Here is a 15,945-nt window from a genome sequence, read left to right as displayed (position 1 = left end):
ATAAACTTAAAAAAAGCTTCTTCAGGCAGGCGGGATGTGATTACAAAAAAACAACTGAAACAGTGATCAATTGTTATACTAAAACATTACTTTTAATTATAGCAATATTAAAATGATAGACCGTTAAATTATTAGATAAAGATTGTTGATGCAGGTAAGCAACTCACAGCGGCACTTGGTAAAGAAAACCTTGTTGCTACCGCTCTCTCGTCAGGATCCAGTGAGCAGCAGGGATGTGATTACACTCAGACACGTTTACACTCCTCGATGCATGGGACATATGTCTAGGAAGCTACAAGAAGAATCACAGATAATTGCTCAGCTATGACAGCCGTGCATGTAGGGACAAACTGCATGCTGCACAGAAGAAGGTAAAGCAACCACAGATTCACGATCAATAGGAATTTATTGCCACACATAAGAGCACAGCCACGTCACTACAGATTGTCTGCAAGTTTCACTATAGAGGATAATATGTATGTACATGACTGATTATGCAGTGACTGCTGTAGTGCAGTGCTGGTTAATACAGCTGTATGATGTTGCCCATCTCGGTGGTGGTGTCTCGAAGACCCTCATCGAAATGTTTCATATGAGATGATACCTCCACTGTATGATAAACGTTGCTTCAGTTCTTCATAAACTATATCAATGTATTTCTACTTTGCACTAGTTTAAGACATTGTTGTGTAGGGCATCATTGCAATAAATGCTCTTAAATGTGTACACGTTGCTTACGTGTGGTTATTATTGTGGCTTTGTCCAGGACTGCAGTGGAGAGAATGTCAAAGGGACCCCTCGTTTAAGAACAAAAAATCATAATAACTGGGGAACTTATCTGGTAACTTCCTTTTCATCTTTTTAGATGCAGATCTGCTAATTGGGCTCTTCTTCTGTCCTCCAAGATGGCCACACCACTTCTCAGACTGCTTGATCCACACTGTGCTTCGGAAGCCCAAGACTCTTCCTGCTTTTCCAGCCCTGCTCTTGGATTGGCCAGCACTGTTCACGTGAGCAGTGCTGGCCAATCCAATGGCAGATGTGTCTTGGGTTACAATATACACCCAAGAGGAACCCAGGAATTGAGGGATCTGCAATTAAAAAGATGAAAAGGAGGGTACCAGGTAACTGTTCTGTTCGTTCCCCCATTTTTTTTTTCTTGAACAAGTGGGTGGCTTTAACTTTTAAAAGGGGTTGGCTGCTTTGAACCTAGTTTTCAATAAAAACCTGCTAAATGGCCTTCATGCTTCCTTAGCCCACATAAAGGTGTTCGACCACAGCCCTGGTCACCAGGACTTGAGGTGTAAATAGGTGCCGCCATCCATAGCGTTTTTCCAAGATGGTGTCCCTATTTTCCACTGCACATGCATTGAAAATGGTGAGCACGGGGCAGGTACAGAACAGGACATTCATCACTTCCCAGGATGTCCATTATCAGCACTTGCAATAATTGCTTTCAGCACATGAGCACTAGAAGACAGAAGCGCCATCTTGGAAAAGCTGTGGCCACCTAACCTGTTTAAACAGCTACCCAGGGGTATCCGGGGGGGGGGCAACTACATGCGGCTTAAGGTAAGCCATTTAGCACGTTCTTCTGCCATTACACACTATTATGATCCCCAGGATCTGATCTCACAATATTGTCCCCAATGGTCTGTCAGAAGACAACTCCGTTTGGAAGTGACTTTGGAGCCAATAACTTGTCATTCGGCTCTTTTACTTATGGGCTAATTTCCCAAAAATATTGCGTGCCCTGATATGTCCTGTGTGTGCACTGACAGGTTTTTGATATAATTAAGGATTTTGAGGACATATTCTGTATAGATGGAGGACGGTCCTCTGGATAGTTTTGCCATAGGACCATATCTGTTCCATTACTCCTATAAATCTTTAACACCACAAGCTGTAGGAGTTATGTGGAGCAGTAATTATTCTTATTCTTCAAAGTCTTAGAACTGAGGAACAATAGTTTACGGTACATTTGCACAATTTCTGTTTCTAATATCATATTTATTATAATGTAAGGATAAGAGGCTCACCACATGCTCTGACTAAGCTCAAGTACTAAAAGAGCAAATGTATTAAAAAAAAACAAGTAAAATATATTCGGCGCTCTAGGCTAAGAATAAGGAAATAAATAGGTTATAAATAACATTTAATAGAAATACTGGGAATATATAAAAATATATATAGAAACAACATTACATACTTCTACTGTGAGCAGGATTGCCTTGGCAATAGCTCAATACTGTCACTGGAGATATAATACAGTTCACACCACATGCAAAGTTTGATTGACAGGTCCAGGTGTGACAACGGTTTCACTGCCTGGCCCTGTCAATCAAAGAGCAGAGGGCACAGCAGTTGCAGAGAGAGCAGAGTCTCTAGGTGTAATGGTAACGCCCCCGTTGCTCCTAGAGGCTCAATTCCACATATTACAACATCATTTTTTCTCAGAAATGTGGGCACATGTAACAGGTCAACCAGTTTCATAGGTACAAATCTGCTGGCAGATGCCCTTTTGATTATATTCACTTTTATCTTAGCAGACCTGCTTGGTCTACACAGTGGGGTGTAAAATCAAGGAAACATTGAGGACATTATAACATATCTGAAAAGGCCTCATGCACATGCATGCGGTCCGTGTGCCATCCGCATAATTTTTTTTGCAGACCCACTAAATTCAATGGGTCAGTGGTCTGGACATACAGATGGGGAAAACACACACCGATACATGTGCTTTCCGCATCCATGTGTCCATTCCGCAAATGGATAGAACATATCCTATACTTGGCCGCAAAATGTGGACCGTGAACTCATTTAAGTCAAAAGGTCTGCAAAAAATGCGAATGCAACATGGACAGTATGCATATTTTGCTGATCCAAAATTTGCAGACCGCAAAATACATCCGGTTGTGTGAATGAGACCTAAGGAAATTGCTTACGCGTTTTAAGCTTCTACTCTTAGAAGCCTGAAACATGTTAGCCATTTTCTTGCATGTGTTGCAGACTTGGGATTCTGTATTGTCCAAGCTGAGATGTCTGAGCTGGCTGCTGGCTTCTGCCTCGTGTGGATCATGCAGCGGTATCATGGGCAGGCTCCTGAAACGAATATACTTGTGGTGTCCCTACTTTTGGCCTGTTTCACACATCTGCAACATGGATGCATGTTAGGGTCCATATTACAGCTGCTGCCACACCCGAAACCCCTCAACAGGAGCTTAGATCAAAATCTTATTGCAAGTACTCCTCCAAGTAATCTAACAGTGTTCAGAATCAATAAATCTCCAATTCACAACATCTATCAGACAGAAGTAACTAAAGACTAAAAGCTCGAGCAGATGGCCACAGCACTGTCTGACCACAGACAGTACAATAGTACTGGCCGGAGAGGAAATGGAGGGTGAGGGGGAGCAGATGGAGCACATGTCGATCACCAAAGTGCTGGTCATCCCATATACAGGCCATTCGGATAATAGACTTTCATGTCCTTTGAGTTATGACTTCACGTGACTCACTTGAATGGAAGCTGAGCTGCAGAACCAGGCACAGTCACCACACAATGGACGGGACCTTCTGCTTCCGGCGCTATACACTGTACAGTTTCCGTATTTTTGTGCTGGACCTCCACATATCTTATATTGAAGCGGTTCTCCTGGAATTAAGAAAATAAAAATACTTAAATCTTACTTTATTAAATATATATTTCCAAATACCTTTCAGAACCACGGCGAGATCTACAGCGGAAAAAAATTCGGCCCCGCGTGGTCCTACCCTAAGGGTATGCTCACACTGCAGAAGTGTGGTATATTTGTCGCAGAATCTGCATCAGAAATCTGAGGCAGACGCAGACTCCGGTTTTCTGGTGCAGATTTAGGGCTCATGCGCACAAACTTATTTTCTTTCCTTGTCCGTTCCATTTTATTTGCAGACCGTATGCGGAACCATTCATTTCAATGGGTCTGCAAAAAAAAAACTGAAGCTACTCCGTGTGCATACGATATGTCCATATGTCCGTTTTCCGCCAAAAAATAGAATATAGAACATGTCCTATTATTGTCCGGATTACAGACAAGCTGTTCTATTAGGGGCCAGCTGTTTCGTTCCGCAAAATACGGAATGCACATGGACATCATGTGTATTTTTTGCGGATTCGTTTTTTGCGGACCGCAAAATACAGTCATGTGCATGAGCCCTTATATTTTAAATTCCACGGATCTGCATGCAGGACACCCGACGTGGTTTTAGCGTCCGTTTCCACACAGGGACAGGTCCCTTCTTGAAGCAGATTTGAAATCTGCAGCTTTATGAACAATGAAAACAATAGAAGGTGGATTTGGTGCAGATTTTGGAGTGGAATACATGAGGAAATCTGCAGGGGAATACGACCGGGCACACACCCTAATGGCTCCATTCACACGTCCGCAAGTGTTGTGCGCACCCGTTCCGCAATTCTATGGGGGTGCCAGCCGGGTGTACTGCGGACCTGTGAATGGACCCTAAGGGCTCATGCACACAAACGTGTCCGCCGTATATGGACCCATTCACTACTTTTTTTGCAGTGCGGAGGCACGGATAGAAACCCCACGGAAGCACTCCACAGTGCTTCCATGCCTCGGTTCCTCACCGTACCTTCCGGATTGCGGGTCCTTTCAAGTAAATGGGTTCGCATCCTGTGATACGGTGCAGAAAACGGCCGAGGCTCGTATATATTGTGGCCCCACTATTTGGGGGCCGCAATATAGCCACGGCCAGGCGCACGTTCATGTGCAAGAGCCCTAATAATGTAGGCCGGACCATACTATGCAGTCTTTATTAATGAAATATGAGGCAGCTGTGGCCTAATAAGCCACCTGGTGCTCTCCGGTAGCACAGCCACGTCCTGAACGTCCCACGACTAGGTTTACAGGATCTTTTCTTATATCTTGCCACTGATTGCAATGACACTACTGAGGAAAATGATATATATATATATATATTTTTTTTTTATTTATCATTGTGGGTATAAGTGCAGTAAGATACTATACACGTGGGCAACTTTTAGATTTTTTGCTCCAAAGGGCAACTACAGCTCATATGAAGCAAGAGGGAAAGCGCATGCGCAGACGGGCCACCAAAAAAGCCTTTTTGAATGGACATTGTGCCGGTGAGACAGTAGGCGTGACTGCTAACATTGCGCCTGCGCAGTACTACGGCTTGAACCAGGGCGAGGGCATGGGGCATGCGCAGTAGGTGCGCTATAGCAGTATGATGGCAGTGCGCTGGGTGGGCGTGTTAGTGCGCATGCGCGACTGGTTTCGGTGTGGTTCTGCTGCCCGCCGCCCTTCCGATTCCGGATCAAGAGCCGGGACCCGTAGAGAGCCAGCATCAGCTGTGACACAGGGGCAATGTATGTGCTCGGTTCTGTATGTATAGGGGTGCGGGGAGGAATTCGGCACTGTGGAGGGGGGATGGTGGGGCAGGCTGTCATGTCACAGCTGTGCGCTGTCTGGGCTGCATGTGTTGGCTTTTTAATAATTGCCTATTGTTTGTCATGTGCATGTGTAAGAGTGGACTGGGCGTGGTGGTGGTGCTTATCCTGGATGATGGGGGTGATTGTCTACAGAATTATGCAGAATGGTTGGGATTATTGCAGATAAAGTATGTGTAATAGGGCACCTACCATTCACAGGTCCCTGGGTAAAGACTGGATGAGCATTTTGACTTGTAAGTCACCTTTCAGGGGTCCGCTATATCTCTCAGTGACCCCCTGTGCCCTGCAGGGGTCCAGTCCTAGCGGAGGAGGGGAGAGCGATGTTATTTAAAGGGGTTGTCCAGTCTCACGAAAATACACTTAAATCCATGTATAACTAAAGTTCTGCAACTTCCTAGTATACTTGTGCTTCAGTTCCTCGCCTTTTTTGTAACCTCTGCTTGCTGTCATTGAATGCAAAACAGTCCCGAGAAGCTAGGTACACGCCTTATACTTCTCACAGCTGGTAGTTTGCCTACGTTTAGTGTTGAGCGAACCTGTTTTTTAAGTTCTGCGTCCAAAGTTCGGGTTCAGGTTATCGAAGAATCCCGTTATGGATTCCGCTACTACGGACCATAACGGAATTTGGAATCCATAACGGGATTCTTTGATAACCCGAACTTTGGACGCAGAACTTAAAAAAACCAGGTTCGCTCAACACTACCTACGTCGTATCCGGTCTGGACATTTCTGATACATTGTAGCGAACCATCGGCGCAGGACGGGGATTTGTGCTCCTGCTTGGTATAGCTTCTTGAGGGTTCTTTAGACTGGATACCATTGTAGCGAACTCTCAGCTGTGAGAAGTATTTGCGCTGCGCAAGGCTTTGTTCACATCTGGGCTGACTTTCCCGTTATTCTGTCAGAAGAACCCCAAAAAATAAAAATGGGGAAAGAAAGTTGTCTGTTCAGATCCGCAGATTTGAACAAGCCCTAAGTGCCAGTGTTCCATTCACTGACAGTGAGCGGAGATATTGAAAACCTTGGAGAACTGAAACTCAAAGTAGATAAGAAGTTGTAGAGTTTTTGACTAGTTTATGGATTAAAGGGGTATTCTGGTCAAGTGTATCCCTTCCCACAGGATAGGGGATAACTATTAAATTAGTGGGATGCCCACCGACCTTAAGAATGGGTCCCCCCGTGTTCTTGGAACGCCCATTGAAGTGAATGGAGCATGCTGGGAGTTGTAGTTTAACAGCAGCTTGTGGGCTGGAGGTTGCTGACCCTGGACTAGAGTCATGGTAAAAGTAGCCCTATAATGAGCCCCCCCACCCTTGATAAATTAAGCGTACTATTTTAGCACAGGGCCCCCTGATTAAAGGGGTTGTCCCAAGATTTAAAGGGGCTGTTTTATCTGAGACATTGGTGTCATAATGATAGGGGAGATGCCGCCAATGTCCGATAGGGGCAGTTCCCACCTGTCAGTGAGGGCTCATTTAGACAGCCGTATTTTGCTTTCCGCATCTGATCCGCAATTTTGCGAATTAGATGCAAACCCATTCACTTCTATGCGGCCCTTTTCTTCAGTCTTAAAGCTCTGCAATACAAATAAAACATGTCCCATACTTGTCAGTGAAAATCAGGACATGGCCCCTTTGAAGTCTACGGGTCCGCAAAAATGCGGAATGCAATCTGTTTTTTTTTTTTTGCGGACAAGCGGAACGGTCCGCAAAAAAAAAAAAAACAACGCATCCGCGTTTCTGCGGACAGCATACTGCCAACTGAATGAGCCCTGAAGGAGATTGCACCTTGCATGAGCGCTCCCCTAATGGAGAGTGTGTCCTTCACTTTCGGGGGCCCGTACCTATCTGATGGCATATCCCAGATGACACAAGCCCTTTAATGTTCTACCCTCTCCGTTTCGGACCCCAGTTGTTGTGATGGGTGGGGTCCAAGCTCTAGGATCAGACACTTATTCCCAATCCTGCGGATAGGTTTTAATATTGGGACATCCCCTTAAAAATAGTTATCCCATGCATGTGACATCATGTTGGGGTCCATCTTCACCGTTCACATGACTTCAGACCATGATTCTTGCAGATTTTGCTCTGGATTCCACTCTTTGCATTGCAGATATTAAAATTAGCAGAATAGGTGTGAATGGGGATTTGAAGACCCCCGTACATGTGTGTTGCGCTGTATGATTTCACATTTGCAATTTGGAATCCACACAGAGAATTTGCTGTTCACACACGTCTGTCCAGATTTCTGATGATGTCATCTGACATAACAATGCCCCCCCCATGATTTTCAGTTGTGGTTCCATAGGACGACCCCACCCATTTTCACGCCCGGGATTTCCTGTTCCATGGCTTCTCGGCACTGCATTCTGCTGTGTTTCTTGTTAGCCTTTGATGTCAATTACTTTTAGTAATGTCCGTGTTGTTTTAGGCTAGGTCTGCACGACGACATTTGTCGCGCGACAATTTTTATAATGGCAGTCTATGGTGTCGCACTGCAACATGCGACAGTCGCAAAAAAAACATTCGAGATGGATTTTTCTGCGACTGTTGCGTTGGAGTCGCAGCATGTCGCATGTTGCAGTGCGACACCATAGACTGCCATTATAAAAATTGTCGCGCGACATTAGTGCAACAAAATGTCACGCAACTTATTGTCGTCGTGTAGACCTAGCCTTAGTCAAACGGCTTGTATGTCTAGTACTTCACCTTAAAGGGGTGTACAGTACAAGACTACTGAATCCTTTGATTGGCTGCAGCGGTATACTAAATGTTGCCTCTGCAGCTAAAACAGTACGTCAACGGCTGCAGCCCGGTGGAAGGGACTGAGCTGGATCGGAGTGGATGCGAAGGCAGGTTAAAGTTTAATTTTATTATTTTGACATTTTCTGCAGTTGACCTACCAAACATTAACCTGGCAAACCCCTTTAAAGCCCATCTGTCAGCAGATCTGTACCTATGAACCTGGCTGACCTGTTACATGTGCGCTTGGCAGCTGAAGACATCTGTGTTGGTCCCATGTTCATATGTGCTATAGGCACAAACCTGCTGACAGATGCACTTTAAAGGAGTATCCCCATTTGGGACATTTATATCATACCTATGTCCTATAGGTGCATGTCTCCCATTTCTGGGACCTGCTCCTACCTGAAGAATGGGGTCCTGAAGAGGAGTGGAGAGGAAGCCTTGCTCGTGGAAGTCCCATAGTGGTGAATGGAGGGGCGTGGCTTCCTCTCCGTTTACTCCTATGGTACTTCCGAAAATACCAAGCATGCTCACTTTCCGATTTTCAGAAGTGCCATAGCAGTGCATGGAGAGGACGCCGCGTGTGCTCGGTGTGCTCTCCATTCTTGAGATAGGTGCAGGTCACAGCGGTTGCACCCGCATCTATCGGACATTTATGGCATATCCTATTGCTGTACCAACGATGCTCAGATGGGACTACATCCAATTTCCCCTGTGGTGGCGCTGCCAGATTTCTCCACAGATTAACAGTGATCAATGGGGGTCCAAACAATTAGTATTTCTAGGGACCCTTCTAACAAGTTTGTTCAGAGCAGAGATTTTCCTTTCTACATAAAATAACCCCAAACTGCTCCAAAATATAAATCCTGTGCCGTGTAGATGGCTGCGCAGTTTGAATTGACATCCAACCCCTTAGCTTTGAGCAGGGGAGATGCTGTGTATTATGGGGATGCAGGTGCCTAATGGGCGCCCGTGTGCTCGCGTCCCCCCCTCCATCCCTTCTTGAATTTTAACTTCATTTGGATTGAGTGTGTATGTGACTTGTAAGAAAATGATTGCGCAGAGGAAGAGCTATTGGTTTGTACACAAGCGTTGTGTCTCCGGCAGTAATAACTCCTCTGACCTTTGGATACAGAGAACCCATTGTCTGTGCTTGTTCCCACTCCATTTCTTCGGCGCTCTGTTTTGGGTGGCATTGGTTCCGTCCATGTGTAGTGAGATGTAGGGCGCTTTGTTTTCGTCTAACAGACTATAGGTCATTGCATTGCGATTTCTGACTCCATCGTACCTTTAGTCTCCTCTGTATTCCGGCCCATACTCGGAATACAATTTTTATTTTATTTTTTTTAACTTTTTACTCCATTCGCAAAGGGGTCACTGTGTACAGATGAGCCCCTAGTGTTCTTTGTATTCTTACATGCATGACTCTTACACGAGACCTTAAAACATCTGTCAGCAGATTTGTCCCTATGACACTGGCTGACCTGTTACATGTGCGCTTGGCAGCTGGAGACATCTGTGTTGGTCCCATGTTCATATGTGCCCGCATTGCTGAGAAAAATGATGTTTTGATATATGCAAATGAGCCTCTAGGAGCAACGGGGGCGTTGCCATTACACCTAGAGGCTCTGCTCTCTCTACAACGGCCGCGCTCTCTGCACTTGGACAGGGCCAGGCAGTGTAAACATCATCACACCTGGCCTTGTCAAAGTGCAGAGGGTGCGGCAGAGAGAGCAGAGCCTCTAGGTGTATTGGTAACGCCCCCGTTGCTCCTAGAGGCTCATTTGCATATATTAAAACATAATTTTTTTCATCAATGAGGGCACATATGAACATGGGACCAACACAGATGTCTTCAGCTGCCAAACGCACATGTAACAGGTCGGCCCGTGTCATAGGTACAAAACTGCTGACAGATGGGCTTTAAAGTTTGTCTACCTTGTGTTATCTCTATGTCTGTATTGACTAGGAGTTCACTAGAGAAGGAGCTGAGGCTACTGTAATGAATTCCAAGTTAGGCTACTTTCACACTGGCGTTTCTGGGTCCGCTTGTGAGATCCGTTTCAGGGCTCTCACAAGCGGCCCAAAACGGATCAGTTCAGCCCCAATGCATTATAAAAGGATAAGGATCTGTTCAGAATGCATCGGTTTGCCTCCGTTTGGTCTCCGTTCCACTTTTGAGGCAGACACCAAAACGCAGCTTGCAGTGTTTTGGGGTCCGCCTGACAATGCGGAGCCAAACGGATCCGTCCTGGCTTACAATGTAATTCAATGGGGACAGATCCGTTTTCACTGACACAATATGGTGCAATTGAAAACGGATCCATCCCCCATTGACTTTCAGTGTAAGTCAAGACGGATCCGTTTTGACTTGGACTTTTTTTTTTATGAATAATGCACACGGATCCGTTCTGAACGGATGCAAGCATTTGTATTATCGGTGCGGATCCGTGTGTGCAGATACAAGACGGATCTGCACCGAACGCAGGTGTGAAAGTAGCCTTATTTTCACCCAGGTTATTCAGAAACCCGTGTAAGTTAGGGCCCTTTAACATGGGCAGTTATCAGGAGCAAGCCATTTGTTCCTGATAATTGCCTGATCGTTGATCTCAGGTAGAACTGCACTTACGGTACATGCTGTAGTCACCTGCACTGCTGCGATCACTCATTCCTATAGGCCTTCATTGTTTGCCGACAGCACATCCCTGTACACAGGGCGACCTGCTGCCAGCAAGCAGTGATTTTATGTGCTGCATAAGAATTACACGGCACATTTACACAGAGTAGTCGGAAACGAATGCTCGTTCCCAATAATTGCCTTGATCCTTGGCCCATATAAAATGGTCTTAAAGGGGTTTTCCAGGCAGCATACAGGTCCTTCTAAAAAAATTAGCATATTGTGATAAAGTTCATTATTTTCTGTAATGTACTGATAAACATTAGACTTTCATATATTTTAGATTCATTACACACCAACTGAAGTAGTTCAAGCCTTTTATTGTTTTAATATTGATGATTTTGGCATACAGCTCATGAAAACCCAAAATTCCTATCTCAAAAAATTAGCATATCATGAAAAGGTTCTCTAAACGAGCTATTAACCTAATCATCTGAATCAACTAATTAACTCTAAACACCTGCAAAAGATTTCTGAGGCTTTTAAAAACTCCCAGCCTGGGTTATTACCCAAAACAGCAATCATGGGTAAGACTGCCGACCTGACTGCTGTCCAGAAGGCCATCATTGACACCCTCAAGCAAGAGGGTAAGACACAGAAAGAAATTTCTGAACGAATAGGCTGTTCCCAGAGTGCTGTATCAAGGCCCCTCAGTGGGAAGTCTGTGGGAAGGAAAAAGTGTGGCAGAAAACGCTGCACAACGAAAAGAGGTGACCGGACCCTGAGGAAGATTGTGGAGAAGGACTGATTCCAGACCTTGGGGGACCTGCGGAAGCAGTGGACTGAGTCTGGAGTAGAAACATCCAGAGCCCCCGTGTACAGGCGTGTGCAGGAAATGGGCTACAGGTGCCGCATTCCCCAGGTCAAGCCACTTTTGAAACAGCTACAGAGAAGCAGCACTGGACTGTTGTTCAGTGGTCCAAAGTACTTTTTTCGGATGAAAGCAAATTTTGCATGTCATTCGGAAATCAAGGTGTCAGAATCTGGAGGAAGACTGGGAAGAGGGAAATGCCTGAAGTCCAGTGTCAAGTACCCACAGTCAGTGATGGTCTGGGGTGCCATGTCAGCTGCTGGTGTTGGTCCACTGTGTTTTATCAAGGGCAGGGTCAATGCAGCTAGCTATCAGGAGATTTTGGAGCACTTCATGCTTCCATCTGCTGAAAAGCTTTACCCTGGGTTCACACCTGAGCGTTTTACAGCGCGTTCAAACGCGCTGTAAAACGCTCAAGACATGAAATCCAATGCTTCCCTATGGGAATGGTTCACACCTGGGCGTTTTACAGCGCGTACGAACGCGCTGTAAAACGCCCGACGCTCAAACAAGTACTTGAGCTTCTTTGGGGCGTTTTGACACGCGTTTGTGGCCATAGGACACTGCAGTCAATCACACAAACGCGCGTCAAACGCGCGTTTACTATTACAAAAAACGCGCGACAAAAACGCGCGTTTGAGAAACGCTCAGGTGTGAACCCAGGGTTATGGAGATGAAGATTTCATTTTTCAGCACGACCTGGCACCTGCTCACAGTGCCAAAACCACTGGTAAATGGTTTACTGACCATGGTATTACTGTGCTCAATTGGCCTGCCAACTCTCCTGATCTGAACCCCATAGAGAATCTGTGGGTTATTGGGAAGAGAAAGTTGAGAGACGCAAGACCCAACACTCTGGATGAGCTTAAGGCCGCTATCGAAGCATCCTGGGCCTCCATAACACCTCAGCAGTGCCACAGGCTTATTGCCTCCATGCCACGCCGCATTGAAGCAGTCATTTCTGCAAAAGGATTCCCGACCAAGTATTGAGTGCATAACTGAACATAATTATTTGAAGGTTGACTTTTTTTGTATTAAAAACACTTTTCTTTTATTGGTCGGATAAAATATGCTAATTTTTTGAGATGGGAAATGTGGGTTTTCATGAGCTGTATGCCAAAATCATCAATATTAAAACAATAAAAGGCTTGAACTACTTCAGTTGTGTGTAATGAATCTTAAATATATGAAAGTCTAATGTTTATCAGTACATTACAGAAAATAATGAACTTTATCACAATATGCTAATTTTTTTAGAAGGACCTGTATATTAATGACCTATCTGCCTGCAAACCCCTTTTAAGAATTAGTTAAAGGGTTATTCCTATTCTTAGGAGGATAACCAATCACTTTGGTGGTGGTGGGGGGTCCAACCTTTTTATCCTGAGAATGAAGACGCACAGTGCCGATTCAGTGCTGTGTTCCCTCTAAGGCCAATTTGGGAAACACCTTCTGGCTGTATTTCTTGTACCGAAAACTGCTCCTCTTTTTTCTCAAACTCACAGCATCCTAATGATCTATGATGCCGTGTGTTCCTGCCAGACTGCGGGTCTACTGTACTGACTTAATGCTGTGAGTACAGTACAGGAGAGCCACGGTCAGGCAGGAACACACAGCATCATAGAATATGATGATGCTGTAAGTTCGGGGCACAGGCGCACTGTTCAGTCCAGGAAATACAGCAGTCACACAGAGCGTGTTTTTCCCCAGGCTGACTAATGTAAAAATTGGTCTGCAGAGCATCACCCTGGCCACCCACTGAGCAGGAGAACTCAAGCGAATGGGGTCAGCTGCCATTTCTTGCGCAGCTCCTTCAACAACTTGACAGAAGAGATTGATTCATGGACAAGGATTCTAAGAGTGTTGTGATATTTTTCAGTTTTTGGATTATTTATGAGCCCTGTGTTTTTTGTCTCTCCCTCTCTAGCCCAGCTGTATGGACTCTAAGCCACCATCATGGGGCATATGCTATCCAGGGTGTTTGGGAACAAAGAGATGCGAATATTGATGTTGGGCCTAGATGCGGCCGGGAAGACGACCATCCTGTACAAGCTAAAGCTGGGACAGTCCGTCACAACCATTCCCACGGTCGGCTTCAACGTGGAGACGGTGACCTATAAGAATGTCAAGTTCAACGTATGGGACGTTGGCGGCCAGGACAAGATCCGTCCCCTGTGGCGGCACTATTACACAGGCACACAGGGCCTCATCTTTGTGGTGGACTGTGCCGACCGAGATCGCATCGATGAGGCGAGGCAAGAACTCCACCGCATCATTAACGACCGGGAAATGAGGGATGCCATCATTCTGATTTTCGCCAATAAACAGGACCTGGTGGATGCCATGAAGCCTCATGAAATCCAGGAAAAGCTGGGACTAACCCGCATAAGGGACAGGAACTGGTACGTCCAGCCATCTTGTGCCAACACTGGAGAGGGACTGTACGAGGGCCTCATGTGGCTAACATCAAACTACAAATCCTAAAATTCCTCTTTTTATGGTGATTTATTTTTTTAATATATACGATTTTTTTGGTTTTCTCCTCTCTTTTTGATTTTATCGGTTTAGCAGAGGAGCTTCGAAGGAGCGATCCTCCTCGACCAAACGTGTCTGACCCGTTTTGTTACGTAATGGAAGTTGAAAGGGAGTTGCGGGGCTGCGAGGGACATTGCTCGTTCGCCGACAGCCCCCTGCGATATTTGCCTTAATAAGTAGTGTGCAGCGATTAACACGGAGGAGCGTGCGCTCTTCCTTTCAGACCTCAGCAACCAAGGCTTTGTCTGTCTCCCTAATATTAGCAACAAAAAAAGGGCTGATTACCTCTTGCTCAGCAGCGTAAATCACACGGCAGCCCGCTATTTAGATATCATTTCCGACCAAAATGGAATAAATGGCAATTGGCAACGCCTGGGCAGGATGAATGTTTCAGTGTTACGGTCGCCTCCGAACATGTCGTTTCTCATACTGGTGCCTGTACTGTCAAGCGCTTGGTCAACTCTTAAAGGGGCTGTCCTACATGTCTTATCATGGCACAGGGAGGTTCTCCAGCTCAGAACATCCCTCCATTCCGCCCACGGTCAATGACCTTCCTTTCCACATACGTTTTCCAGTTGATCTGACCATCGTTCCATTTCCTAGCCCAAGACATTCCCTCTACTCGTACCTTTACGTTGTTTTTTTTTTTTAGGTTTCTCCACTTGACCAGTGCGTAGATAGATTTAAACTCGAGTTCCCGTCTCTAAAATATAAACCCGCCTGTTGTGTTGGTAGGTTGGAACATGACACGTTAAGTGGCTGAGACTTGCGGTGGCCTTTACCCCATCGACAACACCACTCCCTCCTTAGGGACATTTGCACACTAAGCCTTTATATTTGGAAGCTCTGCATTAGGAGCTTCTCGTCACTTTCGGCACTGGCCGCCCATCGTTGACAGGCATGAGACAGAATAATGGAATCTGACACGGCTGCACTTGACTGTATGGACCAGGACCTGTGTCCTTTCATGGTGTTAATAGTTTTTTGCCATGTCTTCAGTGTATGGTTATAATGCAGTGTTGATTACGAGGCCAACATACGTTGTTTTTTTTGTTTGTTTTTTCCATTATTTTGTCTGGCTCAGTCTTCCAGCCCGCAACCGGGCAATAGCGTCTGACATTAGCCCTGACACCGGGTTAAATCTTTCCTGCTGAGCTATGCAGCCTCCCTCTTTTATTTCTGCCCTCCTGTCCAGCGCACTAATGCCTCTCCTGCTCCAAAAACTGTTTTACTTTCGATAGGACTTTGTTCCATGTTATACTGCTTCAACTGATCAATAAAAGCTCAATAACGCATCCAGACTTGGCTTCCTACGTGTCGGGAGTGTGCACTGGTTGCATGGTGTCTTGTGTGAGGACGGGGGACATGTTCGTGCCTCTCCAGGTGTACATGATGCAGGTTTGGTTTTCTGTTGGTGCGTGCTGTGCGTTGTCATTGTATGTTGCTGTGTGCATGCTGTGTGATTTGGGCAGGTCCTGAAGACAGGTAGGTCTACCTAGAATTTAAAGAGCATTTACTCCTGGAACTGATATGGACCCACACACTAAAAAAATGTCCTCATGCACACGACTGTATCTGTTGCGGTCCGCAAATTGTGGATCCTGGCTTTTTTTTATTTTTTTTATTTAAATAAACTTTAGAAATGTCCTATCCTTGTTCATAAAACGGACAAGAATAGGACATGTTCTATTTTTTTTTTTTTGCG

General features: G+C 45.5%; 1 protein-coding gene across 1 annotated transcript; it reads left to right on the top strand.

The window, feature by feature from the left end:
• The first annotated feature begins 5,251 nt into the window (after positions 1–5,251).
• On the top strand, positions 5,252–15,532 carry LOC122919304 (ADP-ribosylation factor 6-like). Its single transcript, XM_044268248.1, has 2 exons — positions 5,252–5,389; positions 13,633–15,532. Exon 2 carries the CDS (start codon positions 13,662–13,664, stop codon positions 14,187–14,189), a length of 528 nt encoding a protein of 175 aa, XP_044124183.1. The 5' UTR covers positions 5,252–5,389; positions 13,633–13,661; the 3' UTR covers positions 14,190–15,532.
• The last annotated feature ends 413 nt before the right edge of the window (positions 15,533–15,945 follow it).

Source organism: Bufo gargarizans, chromosome 9, assembly GCF_014858855.1.
Source record: "Bufo gargarizans isolate SCDJY-AF-19 chromosome 9, ASM1485885v1, whole genome shotgun sequence".
Taxonomy (NCBI): domain Eukaryota; kingdom Metazoa; phylum Chordata; class Amphibia; order Anura; family Bufonidae; genus Bufo; species Bufo gargarizans.
The sequence above is the reverse complement of the archived record's forward strand: the minus strand, read 5'-3'. Positions and strand labels throughout refer to the sequence as shown.

Bases quoted from the DNA above. Each gene is read 5' to 3' on its own strand.
- LOC122919304 (XM_044268248.1), top strand. From the start codon at position 13,662: ATGGGGCATATGCTATCCAGGGTGTTTGGGAACAAAGAGATGCGAATA.